Source organism: Parus major, chromosome 3, assembly GCF_001522545.3.
Source record: "Parus major isolate Abel chromosome 3, Parus_major1.1, whole genome shotgun sequence".
In the NCBI taxonomy this organism is placed as follows: domain Eukaryota; kingdom Metazoa; phylum Chordata; class Aves; order Passeriformes; family Paridae; genus Parus; species Parus major.
Window position 1 is genome coordinate 100,847,799 of NC_031770.1, and position 18,181 is coordinate 100,865,979.

An 18,181-nucleotide genomic window follows, 5' to 3' on the forward strand; every position below is an offset into this window, starting at 1 on the left:
GCAGTAACAGTGGTATGCTGTTTACAGCTTCCAAATACAGAAAAACAAGCAAACAAGAACATTTTAAAAATACTGAGTTCCTTAAAATTAAATAAATCCGTTTTCAATAGACCAACTCCTACAACAATTAAGTTTAGATAAAATTCACAACTACAGCATTCTCATACCAAATCCGTATCTTACTCATAAATGAATGTTCTCTAGAGATAATAGCTTTCCAATATAAGCATACAACTAGTCATCCTTCAGTGACAGTGAAATGTTTTTTAATCACAAAAGCTTAAAACTACTTACGTAAAACAAACTTTAAAAAACACCACATCACATCCCCCACCACAGAAATTCACTACTGAAAATGTTATCTTGTGTATTTTCCTTTCAGATAAATAAATGTTATTCTATAAGTGAAAGATTAGTTTGAAAGTGCCCAAGTTACTTGTATATTTAGCATAAGAGAAAAGTGTCCAAGTATTGTATTCCTTACCAAGACTCACTCTTGAAATATAATTTTACTGCTAAAATTCCCTACTTACCATAAGAGCAACCATCAGCATTACTCCCAAGGTTAACCACTGAATTCAGAGAGCCCAACAGTCACAAGACAAATATGCCACCAGTAGAGTAAGTAGGAGTTTTTAAATCATTCACCTGTTTAAAAATTAACCACCTCACACATTCATCTTGTGTTTTTCTCTAGCCTGGTAAGTGCATGGAGGAACTGGGGGGGCATTTCATTATCTGGCTTTAAATATCTCTTAAATCTCTTTTTGGTGGTGACTCAGGAAGTGTCACTGTGATTATAACACTAGCACACTGATTATACACTAGTACTGTATCAATGAACTCTATACAAACTCCCTAAAGTCTGGAGATGGGAGCCACAAGTTTGATCCCTTTGCAAAGAACTTACCAGGGCACTGTAAATCCTATGGCTAAGACTAAGGGTAACACTACTGGACAAAGCTTTTTAGAATCTCTCTGGATCTTGGTTTCCCTTCTTTCACACAAAGAGAATGCCTTAGATTCATAAAGAAGGTGAAACAAAAATCAGTAGCATTAGCCAAAAGAACCCAAAATATTAAGAAAAATTCACAGATTTTAACTTGATGTGGGTGAAACAAAACAGAGAAGGAAAGAGCTGTACAGTAATCCTGTCTTATGAGCCAGTAAGGGAGACTTCTTTTTCCTCCAAAAAGCCTTATAAACAAAGAAAAAGAAGTTACAACTACCATTCATATTTTTTGATGGATTACGTATGAAATATGTAGACTGGATCCAGCTACCCAACACAGTACATCCCATGCCCTCTTCCACCTTTCATGTAGCAGCACTGTGCTGACCAGAGTAAGGATGTGTCCTGTGACTACTTCCCTTAGGACCAAGGTATCTTGGGAGGTCAAGAGCCTGATTTCCACACCACTGTTCTCAACCTCACACAACTGTCTTGAGTATCTCCCCCTCTATTTATAATACTATGCAAAAAATTGCCAGTACTAAGCATCCTGAAAATGTAAGAAAAATATCTTAAATGATTTCACAAATAGAGAGGGAGAAAAGAATTAGCCAGGCATGTTCAGCAACAAAGCTGGAATGCATTGATTTTATACACTATGCTGCATAAAATATAAGTATTTTATATTTCTGTATTTTATTTCTACATCATAAAAATACAGCAGTATTGTGTTTACAGCTGCATTGATTAAGTATTTTTTAAAAATGAAAAAAAATCAAAAGGCAGATATTTTAAGTAGGCTATTAAAAAAACCTGTAAAAAAAACCCCCAAATATCCTCAGGATTCCATTTTTGAAGATGCTCAGCTTCTCAAATGAATACTCAACTTAATGCATTATTTTTAGTGCCCAAAGGACATACATGCAGCATAGACTGAAGTCTAACAGCTGAAATTCATGATTTACAGATGATTTTTCCCCCTGTACCTTAAATGCAACCATTATATAGCCATCAGGCTACCTTAGCTGACAGAGGTAATAACACTCACAGTAATTTGAATACTACAAATTAACTGTAAAACAAGATATTCTCAGCCACAACTCCTCCAATCTGAAATCAGCCTTTACTCCAACTCTAGACTGGACAGGGCATATTTTTATTTCAGGTATTAGCAGAACATAGCAACTGACCATTTCAGCTGTTTTACAGATGAAATATTCGACCCATGTGAAATGCCTCATACCTCCCCAATGACTGCTCTTCCAGGTCATGTTTTAGTGGTATCTTTGAATGCATATTCTGACAATGAACTTAAATGTCCTAAAGCATAACATAAATGCTCACTGCACTGCAGCTCAGTGTCTTACTAACACAGCTTACCTGCAACCCTTAGCAGGTTTGCCAGTCCCAGGAGCTTGGCAGGCTGTTTATAGTTTGTTGACATCTGAGCCAGACAGTCCTTGATGAGACTGAGTCGATCGGAACACAAACGCACTGTTGAAAGCAGAACTGGTTTAGAGACTGTACAAATGAACTTGACTGCTGTGCTCCTGCTTAAACAACACAGGACAGAAGGACTGCTGGGGAATATAAAAGAATGCAAACACAATCTGAAAACCAGCTCAAAGCTGCTTGCATGCAGATCCTCAATTACACCTATAAACAGAAAGTTAAAATAACACCACAGGATATCCAGCTCAAATCATTAGCAAGTCAGGCTGTGAAGGGAGCAAAAGGAGGAAAACTGACCTGAATGAAAACTCTTTTGTTTCATATTTTCACATTCATTCTTCTTAAATGTGTAAAATTAACTGATATACCTTCGTTCAATATTTTTTAATTCTAATTTTTGCAAGAAAATCCCATAAGACTTCTAACACAGCTAGCAGTCTTTTAACTTTTCTTTAGAAAATTTAGTTGTAACTAAATTTCATTTATTTAGCACAGACAAGATACATCACAGATGTATCTGAGATCTGTCATCAGCAAATGCTTCTGCTTTAATTTACTTTAAAATTTCCTGAGGAAGTGGAAGCATAGTCTGCAAATCACCAGGTTCTGTCAACCATATCCTGAGCAGCTGATAATTAGTACTGTAATCTATTTCAAAATAGATTTTACCAAGAATTAAACAATTGTTTTAACTGCGTAATTTAATATCATGAACTGATTCCAATGTTCTATTTAGCTAGTTAATGGGTGGCTAACTTCAGGCTGCTGTTTTAAAAGGCAATGCTTTCATACTATGCAAGTTTTCAGAACACAGAGCAACAGCATGCAGATTATTCCACTTAACACTGAGTAAGAGTGAATGGCTGCATGGGGATAAACTCTGCATTAGCATATTTGGCTTAAAACAGGATATCAGACCTCTCAGTAAGAGAAAAGACGTATTAATATAATGAAAACTATTAATTCTGGGAATTAGACTAAAATGAGTAAGAACTGAAGAGCAGGAAAAGGTCACATTTTTAGTTTCACTTTTAAAATTCTATCACAGGCATTTATTAGTATATAACAATAAAATGTTTTCAGTCACTAATTATTTAAGCAGGAATTTTTCATACATAATGTAACTAAAAGTAATCTGATATAATACCATGGGTCAAACACTTAAAAATGGACTTGACTTCACATTTTATTTTAGCAAGGAGTCCTCAAAACCAGATTTTATTACAATATAGCATAATGGTAGTTCATAAACTTAAACTATTAAGTTTGTTGAAAAGAGGAGTGGGGGGAAATCTGCAGAAAATTAAACACAGAACTGCAAATAAAAGTCTATTGCTAAAAGAGTAGTGCTGTGGGAACAGCTGATCCTTAGTGCTATTTTAATGACATTCTATCAAAATAACAGATCATTTAAAGGCTTTCATTAAAACTTGAAAACATCATTTTAATCTTATTAGATTAATCTGACTTACATGAAAGATACTGAGACAAGGATAATCAGAATCATTAATGAAATTACATGCATGATTTCACACATTCTAATTAATCTAGATCAGTTGTATTACACATACTGTTAATGCTTTTTTTAAATGTCACTGCTTTTTTAAAGTGATACCTCCATGTCCACATCAAAGAAAGTTGAGGAAAATACATGCACTTTTTTGCAGCCTGAACAAATGGACTGAAAAATAATTTTACTTTCGAAATCAACAGGCCAGTACTGCAAGATCTAGAAATCAGACATTCTCAGCCCAGAAACTTTAAGATTTCTGAATACAACACTTGGAGCATCAATTCACTTGAACAAATACTTGGAAAAAAAGAGAACAAAAAGAGAACACCAAAGTAAAGTAACAATAGCCGCTGAGAACATCTACTTCATTTTCCATGAAGTGGAAAGCACCAGAAGAGAGTGCCATAAATTCTAATATTTCTATACACAATGCCAGAAGTAAAAACACTATCATCAGCACATCTCATGGCTCAGTGCTTGTCTCAGGCAGTTCCATGAGTAGTGTTCATGCAATTTCATTGTACATAATTGTAATGTCTTTCCAACTTCTGCCCAACAACTTTCTGTTCCACTGGACTCAGAGCTCTGAAAGATTTAGTTTTCAGCATGTCATCAGAAGAAAGACCTTGTAAAAGTTCACTTCCACTGTCATTGGGTTTTATATACCTCACAATGAAAACCCAGTGGAGACATGAAAACTGTGCCTCTGCATGAAGTACCTCTCTCCTACCTGTTATTTTAAAGCACACAGAAGTGCAGATTATTTGGCAAATAAAAGATGAGCTCAATTTCTGTTCAAGTCACCAGGAGTTTCATATACTTGATTCTCCACTTTAAAGTCCTGATAAAAGTAAAAAAAAAAAAAAAAAATACCATACACAACTATTGTTCTTACCTCACAAGCTAAAAAAATTACTTTTTCCATGTGTCTGTAAACTGCCTGGAGGCAGTATATGGGCTCTTTAGTTTAATCACATCACACTTACGTAAACAGTAACTATTTCTCATGCACATTTATGCCTGTGATTCAAGTAGTCATATGAAGAATAAGATTATTCAGTACCTTGCAGTGGTAATATTTTCACACCAAACTCTTCCAGATAACCCAGAGCACGAATGAGGTCCAACTCCTCCTGAACAGCACTCGGACTGTCTTCAATAAGTTGTAGACAGCACCTAAATGAGAATGAAACACATTTTTCTGAAGTTTGATGAAAACATTCAAAATAAAACTTATGGGAAAAGTTTACCAGTGAGTAAAACAAAACAAACCACCAGCAGCAATTCACTGTGCTTATGAAATGTCAGAATACTCACTATTTTTGTATTACACATGGGAGGTGTTTGGCACAGTCTGTATCTTAGAGACGGCTAAATATCATAACAAATTTCTGGTTTTGCATTGCCTTCAACTGGTTGCTATATGCACATCACCTAAACCCTCCTGAGCTTAAATCTGCAATTAATTTAATAGATGACACTGAAGGTGTATGTACTTTAATACATAATAATTTTGGGAAATATTTCTCCTACCACTATTCTGTTCTGTTATTGCCATATAATAGAAGATAAAAGCAAAATACTGTAAAAACTTGACTGGAAGTATAACATTTAGAGTCATTGTCACAAATTCAGTTTCCTCAACTAGGTACGGTAAATAAACCAAAAAAACCACACTAAATTCCTCTGAAGATGAATTCATGCATGCAATTATTAAGAGAACATTATTCTAAAAATGTTTTTAAAATCATTAGAATATTATTGTAATAAGTTTTAGATATTTTTTTTAAAATACAAGCTGCATTCTGGTACAGTGTATTCATATGTAGTTTTACTAATATACATTCAACAAAGAAAATCAACATGCAAAATCACAGAATCATAGAATGGCCATAGGTTGGAAGAGACCTTACACATCACCTAGATCCAAATCCCCTGGCAAAGGCAGGGACACCTCCCACTAGACCACATTGCTCAAGAGCTTCATCTAGCCTGGCCTTGAAACACTTCCCGGGATGGGGCAGCCACAATTTCTGGGAACAACCTGTTCCAGCACCTCACCACCCTCACAGTATAGGGTTTTTTTTTTAAAAACATCTAATCTAAACCTACTCTCCTCCAGTTTGAAACCATTTCCCTAGGTCCCACTATATGCCCTTGTAAAAAGTTCTTCTCTTTCTTACAGGCTCCCTTCAGGTGCTGCAGTACTGGAAGTACACACTGAGGACATCCCAGAGCCTTCTCTTGTCCAGGCTGATCAATCCCAAATCCATCAGACCTTCCTCACACGAGAGATGCTTCATCCCTCTGGACTCACTCCAGCAGGTCCATGTCCTTCCTGTGCTGGGACCCCAGGGCTGGATGCAGCCCTGCAGGTGGGGTCTCACCAGGGCAGAGCAGAGGGGCAGAATCCCCTCCCTCACCTGCTGCCCACGCTGCTTTGGGTGCAGCCCAGGGCACATTTGGCTTTCTGGGCTGCAAGGGCACATGACTGGGTCATGTCCAGCCTCTCATCCACAGCACCCCCAGGTCCTTCTCAGCAGGGCTGCTCTGGATCTGTTCATCCCCCAGCCTGGAGAGATACTGGGGGTTGGCCCAATCCAGATGTAGCACAGCACTTGGTCTTGCTGAAACTCACGAGCCTTATGAGCTTCACATCTTGAGCTTGTCCAGGTGGCAACTTATCTCAGTGATTTTAAATGGCTTAATTCACCATACACATTAAATCAGCAAAGTATTTGATTTGTCCAGTCTGTCATATTTTTTCTCCACATGTTAATTAAGAATACACATTTTAAATTAAAACCGAAACTGTATGTTACCTGAACATCATATCTGACCACATCAGATTTTTCAGGCACATTGACAAATATTTCAGGGTGAAGATTAAAATAGGAGTCGAATAAAGGAGCAAAAGAGAAGATGAAATTGTCTGCCCAGGGAGATGGCAAAGTCATCATCCCTGGATGTGTTTAAAAACAGACTAGATGTGGCACTCAGTGGCATGGTTTAGTTGAGGTGTTAGGGCTGGGTTGGACTTGATGATCTTGAAGGTCTCTTCCAACCTGGTGATTCTGTGAAGATATTCTACATAAACCAACATATACATGAAGGCTACTAGGAGACCTACACATGGTAATCACTCTGAGAAACTCGAGTTACGTCACCATGAAACAAATGATTGATGGTAAATCAGGAGGACCAAAACATATCACTAAACAGAATAAACACACAGTCACATTTTCAGAGCAAGTATTTGAGCTATAAACCACATATTTTGAAATATCACCATAAAACCCTAAGAGAAAAGCTGGTCACAGAACCCTTATGCATTAAAAGGGTCTTTAAACTCCTCACATTAAAAGCAACACTACTCTGTATTTCCAGAGTCTGCTTATGAAAAAGATTCTCAATAGAAAGGGGGGGGAGGGGGGAAATACTAACAAATAAATGCAGTGACAACATTAAACCAGTTGTATTTATATATATGATAGCTGTAAATGTACCTGGCCAATTCCATACAGCTGTCAGTCAAACTTGCTGAAGAATTGAAATATTCTCTACCAGCAGCCAAAACTAGTTCAATGCTTCTCTCATAGCTGACTCGGTACTGTGGCTTCCCTTTTGATGAACTTGGGAGATCCACTGACCAAACACTGCAATGCATCATTTGTCCAGCCAGGTGGATATTGTCTATACTGCTTGAGCATAAAAGACTTTCGGTGAATATCTAAAAGAAAGAACAGTAATTTAATAACCTGCATGAGCAGCAGCTTTAAATACACTTATCTGCATTATATGGCATTAACCCCTTTGAATACATGGATGTCTGAAACCAAAAGAATATATTCAGTCCAAGCAGAAAATCTAACTGCTACCAAGGGAATTATTTCTACAATGCACTTAAGTAAAGCTAAAATTAACTAGTAGCTAGTTTCTATTTACTGAAAGTTTTAAAAAAAGCATATTAATTGTCTTTTTACAGTATGACTTAAGACACCAAAATATACCTACATTCTGAGGTGTTAATACACTGTAAGAATCTGAAATGGCAGTTCAGTATTAAGACCTTAAAATCAACAACATAGGAGAAAAATTTTGTATACCTAAAGTAACTAAAAATATTTGGAACTGAGTATGTAAGATGTTCTTTAAATTTCAATCAAGACTACCTTCAAAGAATGCAAACTCATACAATGCTGCATCTGCCACAAAACACCTAATCAATTTCAAGGTAAAAGTTTTGCCCAATTTAAGACATACAAAATAATCTCCTTACAAAAATAATTTGCCTTTTTTTTTTTTTAAGTGCAGTCATTACTGTCCTAATAAAAAATTAATCATTTCAGAAATATCACAGCTGCAACAATATGGCCTTTAAGAAAGGTTTAAAAGTTCATAACAAATTCAAGAGGATCAATGAATCATAGAAGAGCCCAGGTCAGAAGGGATCTCAAAAGATCATCTGGTCCAACCTTTCATGGGAAAGAAGACATAAATGAGATTATTTAGCACTCTATCCAATCATATTTTATTTCAAGATATTTCTTTTATAGGAAGAACCTTTCCAAACCATCTCATTCTCTTGAAAGGAAAACAGCTCAGCGCTTCTTAAAGAACATCACAGAGTTAGATCATTTTCCATTTCACAACATATTAACCCCTCAAGGAACAGCAAGAGATGCAAAGTATCAGAGCTGACCCTTCCTCCTCTAAAATCACACACAGCACAATTACCTCTCTCAAAATTTATGAAGTCAAGAGGACAATTAGAATTCACTGTGCATAGAAGAAGAGAGTAAGCATCATGCTAAGAAACATCCAAACCTCACAGCGGATTGCAAATACTTACTGCCTCATCAATTTATCAACTTTGAAGTTATCAAAGTATGTTGTATATGACAGCACTACACTTCAAAGCATTTTTAGCACTCCTACATAATTCTTTCCAAAACCTTGTCGTGTTTCTTTTTTAATCAAATAGTTCAGAGTTTAAAAAAATAACAGAAAACTTACATTAAGATCTGAGTAAAGCAAATTCCTTATTTGCAGAGTGCTCTAGTATTACAATTTCTTAATATGCACTTAAAAAATATTTCAAGTATACCAAGTTGCAGCATAACACAAAACCATGACTATTAAACACATTGCAGATTTTCTAGCTGTACAACTACAGAGTGATATTTCTCGCAAGTTGAATAGCATTGTCTTTTTCCTTTTTTTTCTAATTTGCTCTTAAAACTTCTCATAAGAGCTAATCAGAGGGGAAGCCACAAGCAATTCTGTAAACTGCAATAAAACCTGCTTATAATTCTAATATAATTTATATTAGATATAAACACTAATTACAGGGGACATAGTAATGCATCTATATTAAATTGCAGTACACTGAAGTGAAAATGTAAATAAACAATATATGTTACAGCAAATGCCACATCTGTGTAACACCTATCTTTTGTAAATACTAATGACATGGGTTTGGACTTTATGCACATGCAAAGGGTTTTTTACCTTCAATGAAATCAGATTTCTCATCTCACATAATTTTACTCCAATTGCAAGCAGTAGAATGTCCATAATCCTACAATGATCTTGGATAATATTATCAAACCAGAACTCCATGTTTAAGAAATGCTTGAGTGAAGATAACATTTTATTTTCATTAGTCTGGAGTGTTTATTGCTAAACACATTTGACAGTGTCTACGTAAGAAAATCTCACAAAACTGACTCAATTTCTAAAAAGTTGAATTTTAATGATAGCTTTACAGGGTATTTATTAGAAAAGCTTTAGATAAAACGAATAAACACCAGGAATTTTTTACTTAAATAAAATACTGTAAAAAAAAAAAAGCAGTAAACAACCAAGTAACAACACAGAAAAATGTATTTACACCTGTGAACAATATGAAATAAGAATGTGTAGCTTAGTTGGGAGCGAAGTCAGTAAGAAGACAGAACTCACCTCATAGCAAGTATCTGAATGTAAGCACCTATACACTTTCTGCTGCATGTCCAACATATCCTGGAGCAATTCCTTCCACTGTGTCTCGCCAACAGATGGTTGCCTACAAATATTTTTTAAAATTAAATATTCTCTTCTCCAACAACTTTAAAGAAAAGCAGTAGATTTCCATCACCAAAAATATGAGTTTTCTCAAATGCTATTTCAATATTTAATTAGGTTTTTAACTGGAAGTGATTCAAAGACAGACTTTTAATATTAATTAATATTAAAACAGTGTCTGTCTGATAAAAAGGTTTGACAACAATGCAGTACCCAAAGTGCTTTTTCTGTGGGATAAGACAGGGATTTAAGCAGTCTTTCTCAAGATCCCCAAGTAGGTTTTGATAGTTTTCTATAGTACTTCAGGAAGCTGGAAATGCTATCTTCCTGCTGATCTGGGAACTGCAGGGCAAAACCAAGTCTGTAACAGCAACTGAGGATCATTAAAACGCTGTTCATTGTAGGCAATCTCAAAGGACTAATCAATGGCATGCAATCACAAGAGAATAAAGCTGCAACTTTATTTTGTTTCTTAAAATTAAGTGTATTCAGACTCTTGACCCTCTGGATCTATGGATCTCTATTTATACACAAAACTTCGACTTCTTTTGCTCTACCACAACTTTTACTAGGAAAAACACTATGAAGGTTTCTTGGCATTATCTTGAACCTTTCAGATTAAAAAAAAAAATACTTTTTTAAATGACATGAGCTAGTTCTAGCTAATAGTGATTTTCTCATGTGGCATTAGCTTTTACTGTGGCAAAACAAAGAGTCTCCAACACAAGTGGAAAAATCAACATTTTTCCTACAGAGGTATTGTCTTGATATTGCTAAAGAGAGGTTTCTAAAAGTCTTAAAAAGCTTTCAGACTACTAAAAATATAAATACCACTCTACCATCATGGATAAACTGTTGTGTATATTTGCTTCAAATAAGAAAGAAAAATCACCCACAATTATGGCTGGTTCTCCCAGTATTCAAAATTTTTATCTGCTTATACCAAGAGCTATTTAATAATTTATATGCAGTTGAAAGATTAGTTAAATGAAAGATGAGTTAAACTAGAAAAATTGAAATATTATACTGGGACTGTAAGTGGTAAAATCAATACCTAAAATCAATAAATTACCCAATTACAAGGGTTCCAAGAAAACACACAAAAAAACCCAAAGAATTATTTCATAAATCCTACACTCTCAATAAAATTTAATAGGTCTTAAAGGATCTCTTTTACAATATGTTAACTTTCACAGTTCATCATCCTGCAGTATTTTGCAGCCAGTATGCATTTTAAGCTTGTTTACTTGAATATGAACATAAAAAACAGGTTTTCAAAGCAGGTTTGAAAGCAGGCAAAGATTTTTGACTGTGGAAACACTAATGACATTAATCATCAGTTCAACAAAAGTGTTTATGTACACTGTCTTCAGGGTGAACAGCACAGCTCCCTGCTGCCATAAAGCAGGCAGGCGGGCTCTGTTACCTCACTGCCCTTCCCCTCTTCTCCCCCACTCCCCCTGGAATACTAACTTGCGACCTGTGTGTCTTGTCAGCCTAATCATCAGCTTCCGTGCCTCCTCTGCATTGTCCTTGGTGTCCTTGACAAAGGAAACCGGCTTCTGCAGGCCGTGCTTCTCCAGCAGCTCCGACACACTGCAAACACAGGCAGCGTTTTGGAATCCTGCACAACTGTACACCTACTGCTGCAGCAACACAACTCTTACAGCTCTCTCAAAATATGCACTGCAAATGTGAACAGCCTCCATAAAATCTCTTACCGTACAGATTAGCCAGAGTAACATTACCTACATTTTTTTAAATATTATCTACATTTTTTTAAACATATGTATATTAATAATACAGTAGGGTAAACACATACCACCAATACTTGATGACATACCTTCACAGATTTAATCATTGATCACTAAAAGCATTATAGAGTATCAAGATCAAAATAAATTCCTCAGGTTAACCCTCTTTCCCCCTCCCCCAAAAAGCCCCACCAAAAACAAGACAAACAAAACAAAAAATCCCCAATCAAACAAATCTCCAACAAAGCCCCCTACAAAAAAAAACCCAAAGAAAACAGAAAAAAAAACAACCACAAAGCCTCAATGTTTTATTCCAAGAAAAATATCTTTAGAGATTTATAATACTCAAATACATAAAACCATTCAAAATTTCTGTGTTCTGAATATAAAAATTATACAAATAATCTTGCTGACAGCATTTAAAAGAAATATTTTTGCTGGCTTCTTACCATAAAAACTTTTTGGCTATGCCTATGTGATTTCTGTAAAAATACACTATTTATTTTAGCGAAATTAAATACCTTAGAATTTGTTCCAGTTCATCTACTTCATCATGAAGAGTGTTAGTTTTATCTGTTTCAGGCCTGCAATGATATCACGCAATTAAACATATACATACACATATATACTCCTTAAAATTTCCTCTCATAATTCATATTACATAGATGTGAAGATAAGCAGTCTGACACACTCCTTGATTAAAATCAAATGTATGTTTACTTGGAAATACTAAAATTGTTGGGCTTCTTGCTTTAAAGACAGTTAAAAATTAGAAGGTCCTTCAGTTTCCCAAGAGCAGAGGTTATCCTTCTTCCTTAGACTTTTCTCAGGCTCTCTCCTTCCTTCATGTAAAAGATACTGGAAGAATAGTTTGCACCTCACAGATCACAGGATATCTCCTCTTCAAGTTTTCACTTTCTTGAGCATTACTTGTCCCTCAAAAGGTTTTCTATCTTCCCTCTCTCACAGGACATATTGCTGCTTTTAAGTTAAGTGCAAGATGCCACTATTATAACAAAACCAGTAAGACAGCACTAACACTTGGTCTCAATTCATCAGATTATAAAAGTCTAAGAAACAATACAGAAGCCTTGGTCTGGGCTGCTCCTTTAACTCTTGTTTTACTGCATTAACTGCTAGAGGATTTACACAGCAGAAATACACAGATATACAAATTACAGTCACAGCAGCTCAGAGGTGAATAGAATATCCCAGTAACTCTGTCTGCCCTTAGTAACTTAACAAGCCTTTTTAAAGCATTAATTCACAACTATATTTAATATTTCTAAAATATTCCCAAATAACCAGCTGAAAATTTTTACCCATATCCTCTTTGTGGAAGGCATTCCAAAATATCGTAGCAGAGAGAGAGCTGGTCATCTCGCTCACAGCTATAAATACACTCCAGCGCCGTAATCATAAGCTGGTCCTGATCAGGAATAATTTTTTGCTGACACTAATAAAAAAAAGAAAGTACAGTGATTTTTATTTCTTGTTTCTAATTCAACATTTAACTTTCTTTTGAATATAAAAAAATGTGTACTCCAAATAACTAAGTTGTCTTCAGGTGCCATTAGACTGTCTCTTGCTAACAACCTGGTAAAGTCACAACCCAAAACCTATCTTGGCTAGTTTTCTGCAGTGCAGACACTTGAAAGAACAGGGGTATGCCATTATATCCTTTCTGATTTTGAGAAGTGGAAAGGGTGCAGGACAGAGCAAGGCAACTGCTGAAAACATTTGTCAGACGTATTTAGTAAGTACAACAGTACCAACATACATAAAAGAGCTGTGGTTGTGCTTTGCTGGTTGATTTCTGTCTGTACACTCAGAACATTCAACAGCATGCAAATATGTGCCTGTGTGCTCTGCAATAATTATTTACGCCATAGAAGCATCATGAAACACACACAGGAAGCAACTTCAACCCTTACTCATTGAACTCTCACCTCAATCCTAATGGCCCCCACTTTATTCTCTACATTTGCTGTGGAAGGCAGGAGAGGGGGAAGTAACTTGAAATCTACTCCTAGTAAAATTCCTCAAGAAAAAACAGGGATATCATTAAACTCTTTCACTTCCACTTTTTATAAAGGAAATATGTCAGGAATTTATTTTAAACTGTCACCAGGAAATTACTCCAAAGAGGAATCCATTCAATAATTTTTATTCTACTAGGCTAGAATCATTACATTAATTTGACAGTCTCATCAAGGAGAGTTTAGCTGCATTATAATTTGTGGTAAAAAACTTTTTCGTTAATGTTTCCTAAAACGTAACAAATCCTGGGTCCAAGAAAACAAGAAAGATCAGAAGGATGATCTGACTTAGATGAACTAACTCTATTTCTGAATTAATCTCTTCAGAACAAGAATTTCCAAAGAAACCAGTAGAGTTAACAGAGCTCTTTACTTACAGCAGGTTTTGAATTCTGAAAAATCTTCAGAGGTAGAGTCAAGTCCTCCTTTGCCAGTGTTACTAAATATTCTTTAAAAAGGGCATTTGCAAGACCGGGGGACTGGTTTTCACAGCGGTGGAGAAAAGGGATCATCCACTGATAAACATTCTTCACGTATTTTTCATCTGAGGACTGGAAATCACAAAGAGTTACAGAGAGGAAATCTAAGAACAGGTTCAGCTTCATTGTCCTAAACAAGCAGGAAAAGCAAAAAAAAAAAAGAACCTTTTTTGATCAATATAACTGAAACAGTTATCTTCGCCTATCACAAACAGATCACTACATCATGAAGCACTGAAACAATCTTTCTGCTGCTCAAAGGCTTGGGGAAACTGAGCAGAACAGGAGTAAATCCTATTACGTGAGGAAAGCCTGTCTTCCTCCTGCAGTTTCAGAATGAGTAAAGGACCATGCAAGCATGTCGGACTAGCATTACTTTCAGTATTTCAGCAAGAATGGAAGACAGAAAAACAAGTGATGAGTGGCTATATAAATCCAAAAACAAACAAACCCACCCACCCTCCCAAAACAAAAAAATTAAATTTCATTTCTGAGTATTTTCCTATTCTCCTCAGGTGCTTATGTGTTCTTCAACTGAATTTAAGGTTCCTGTTCCATCTGTAGCTATTTTTCAGCCCTTCCAAGAGATCTTTCTCTACTCTGAAATGCCATGCTCAAGCTCAATACAGAGACAAAAACACACATCTGGTAGAGAGGCAAATACTAAAATTGCCAGACAACATTTAAAGACACCAAAAAAATCCAAGGAACACATTCAATATTGTTGTATCTGCAGCATCATCAAGAGCTACACTGAAGATCCTTAAAAAAAGGCTAATGAAAAGGCAATTCACAGCTTTCAAACTAAGATTTATTAACACTGAGTCCTCAGCCAGGGATAAAGAGGGTCTTTGAGAAAACTGACCAAATTTAGCTTTTGTTTCAAAGAAAGAAAAAGAAATAAACCCTACCACAACAACAAAAACAAAAGGAACAGTAAAAACGTAGAATTTTTGTTGAATTAAAGATGGAGGTTCATCAGAAAAATAACACTGTCTTTATATAGGATCCAGGGTAACCTGAGTTACTGGATTTCAAGGTATACTTATTGATTTATTCAAAATACTTACATTCTTCATCAACAGTCTCAGCTTCTCAATGTCTTTCATCTCTAAAAGTTCCTTCAAAGTCAAAGTTCGATCACCATCAGTCTCATAAACCACTGTCTCAAGAGTGATCAGATTGTCACAAAGCACCTGCAGACCAGGAATGCTCCTCTCCATGCCAAGACGAACTAGGGACAGAGCACAGTCAACCTAAAAATAATTAAAAAAACACTAAAAACACTGCTGTACAAATGTTTGCCAAACACCAACTTCAATCTGTGTCCTGTCTGTGCATCTTTTTTATTCCCCTGTTGCTTACTAGCAAGTTCCTACAAGTTTTCCTGGACTGTATTGATAAATCCATTGCCCTTCTCAGCCTTTTGAAGAGCACATAAAACGCTTAATCTTAGGGGATGATATAATTATATGTTCTTAACCAAGATGCATTGTATAGACACACGTATAGATAATATTAGTCCTTCTGGAGATGACACACACAGCACATCTCAGTATATGGAATATGAAGGACTGCTTTAAAACAAGCCAATTAGGTAACTGATATGCAATATGACTTTTCTAGCTGACTGTGATTTAATAATTTTATTAGTTGCATATTCTGTCACAAAAACCAATGACAGTCCCTAGTGTCTGCAACTACCTTTATATGAAAGATTCTGTTTTGATTTCAAAGAACACAATACTGGCTGTAAATATTCAGCAAGGCAGACATAAGTCTTGAAGAGCAGGATGCAACTTAATTTCTATGTTATGTAATTTAACTCATCCTTGGAAGCTGCTTTTATTTCCATAACTACCGATTGGTTGTTAAGATCACAAGCAAGTATGATTAAAAAGAGCCCTGGAGGAGTGCAAGCTCGTAGAATAGAAGAACTCACTCATCAGAACTAATCTATAGTGATACTTCCAGTCACCCTCCTTCTCATGCAGCTAAATTGGCTTGAGAAGCAATAAAATACCAGAGCACATGAATGATGAGCTCTCTTCTTACGTGCAGTGCTTATCTTTGACTCAGAGTTTCAAACACTTCTAAGATATAAAGAAAATCAAGCAGAAATAAGCTGCATGGTAGTCCAACAGACACACAATAAAACTGCCAGGAAGAAATTGTGACAGTACTATTTCTTGGCATGACAGTGACACGTGTGACTGGCACATATCAATACACATAATACAGTAGCCTGTGACACTCCTAACATGCTGTGCACAACTTTCCCTCCCTTAGTTACAAACATAAAATGCAATGGTAAACACTTTTCATGGATTATAAAAGAGCTACTGTCTGCTATAGCAAACCACATGAAACAGAATCTACTGGCTTCCTTATTCATTTCTATGGATTAATTATATGGCTGAGTAAACTTTAGAGCAAGCCTAAGTACACTGCGAAAGAAAAAACAAGTACTTCCAAAGCCATAATGAAGTTGAGACAGAGTGTACACTACAGTGAAAAGTGTCCTATTAATATGCATTAAGACTGTTAAGGATTCTGTTGAAGAAGGCTGCTCAGCCATCATAATTTCATCACTGCTATTCTCACCTGCATTGCATATTCTTCAATTTCCTTTGCTCTGCTCAAATACCAATCAGTGGCAAGATCTACAGAAAGGTCAGTAGTCCTGTACTTCAGTAACTCAGGTTGTATTTCATACAGAAACTGGCCTTCATCTTGCAAAGTTGGTTCAATAACCATCCTTTAGAAAAAGATAAGTATATGTTTAAGTATATATTTGTTTCCTGGTATTTTTTTTAACATCAGTCTTTTTCCTAAAACTTCAGAAAGAAAATTATACAATCAGCCTACCACAGTGAGTGTTAGATTTTGTCAGCAGAGGAACTACTAAGAGATTTTGAACAGGAGATAGATCATGAAAGAAAGAATCCTCTCTACTGAACTAATAAGAGATTTCAAACATTTGACAGATCATGAAAGAAAGAACGCTCTCTACTGAAGATCCAGGTTTGCACAATTTCTGCTTTCCATTTGCTCAATCTCCCCAAGAAAGCTGAAAACACAAGTTAGTGTGTACAAAGTGAATCTTACTGAGCCTATTACCACATTTTAAGAATTAGTAAATAAATTCTTTATATTTTTGCTTTTATATATACTTACCTGCATTCCGGTTTTTCACACCAATCTTCTTCACGATGTTTCTGCTCATTCCAAGGAAGAATTTTCAATGTCCCTTTCTTGTAGCTAATATGACAAAAAAGAGAAGCTTTACGTAACTTTATGTCTTTTTAATTTGTTATGGTAGTCAATTAACAGAATACAAAGCATACAAAATATTTCAGTGAATTCATAATGAGCATGTCAGTCAATTATAGTATCAATTATTTCAGATTCATTACTTCTTAGTGCAGCTTTACAAGTGTGGTTTTGCCTGTATGTTATCCATACAAACCTATTTTCTACCCATGCCATTAAAGGGTAAATAAAAAAGATTCATAGATTTTTCTTACCGACCATGCTTTAAACAAAGGAAAAAACTCATTATATGCTTTCAGAGTTGTTACCATTTCACACTAAGTATTCGGACTTCATATACCGTCACAAAAGACTGAAATAAGTAAAAACCTCTGATATTCACAACTTGGAAAAAATTACAGTTGTTCAAATTTTAGTACAAATCCTCATACTGAAACTACATATGCCCTGCTGTGCTGATTTTCTCAATTTTAATATGAGTTTCTTACTACAAACTTCTCCAGTGAAACATCCTGTAAATACCGAGGCTGAACAAATAAAAACCTGTTTAAGTTGCAGGTTAAGAACATCATGGATTATTACTAGAATGATTAGTTATGCCTTGGTGTAGAAGGCTAGCTGTGTATGCAGCATATAACACTAGAAAAACATGT

General features: G+C 35.6%; 1 protein-coding gene across 1 annotated transcript in view; it reads right to left on the reverse strand.

Annotated features, from left to right (window-relative positions):
- Positions 1–18,181, reverse strand: part of NBAS (NBAS subunit of NRZ tethering complex) — a 161,769-nt gene that overhangs the window by 99,209 nt on the left and 44,379 nt on the right. The window contains exons 22-32 of the mRNA XM_015621281.1: positions 17,433–17,516; positions 16,860–17,013; positions 15,326–15,511; positions 14,154–14,327; positions 13,060–13,193; positions 12,259–12,321; positions 11,457–11,579; positions 9,882–9,984; positions 7,424–7,647; positions 4,981–5,093; positions 2,333–2,446 (exon numbers count right to left, since the gene is read on the reverse strand). Coding sequence (XP_015476767.1) covers positions 2,333–2,446; positions 4,981–5,093; positions 7,424–7,647; positions 9,882–9,984; positions 11,457–11,579; positions 12,259–12,321; positions 13,060–13,193; positions 14,154–14,327; positions 15,326–15,511; positions 16,860–17,013; positions 17,433–17,516 — 1,472 coding nt within the window. The remainder of the gene's footprint in view (positions 1–2,332; positions 2,447–4,980; positions 5,094–7,423; positions 7,648–9,881; positions 9,985–11,456; positions 11,580–12,258; positions 12,322–13,059; positions 13,194–14,153; positions 14,328–15,325; positions 15,512–16,859; positions 17,014–17,432; positions 17,517–18,181) is intronic.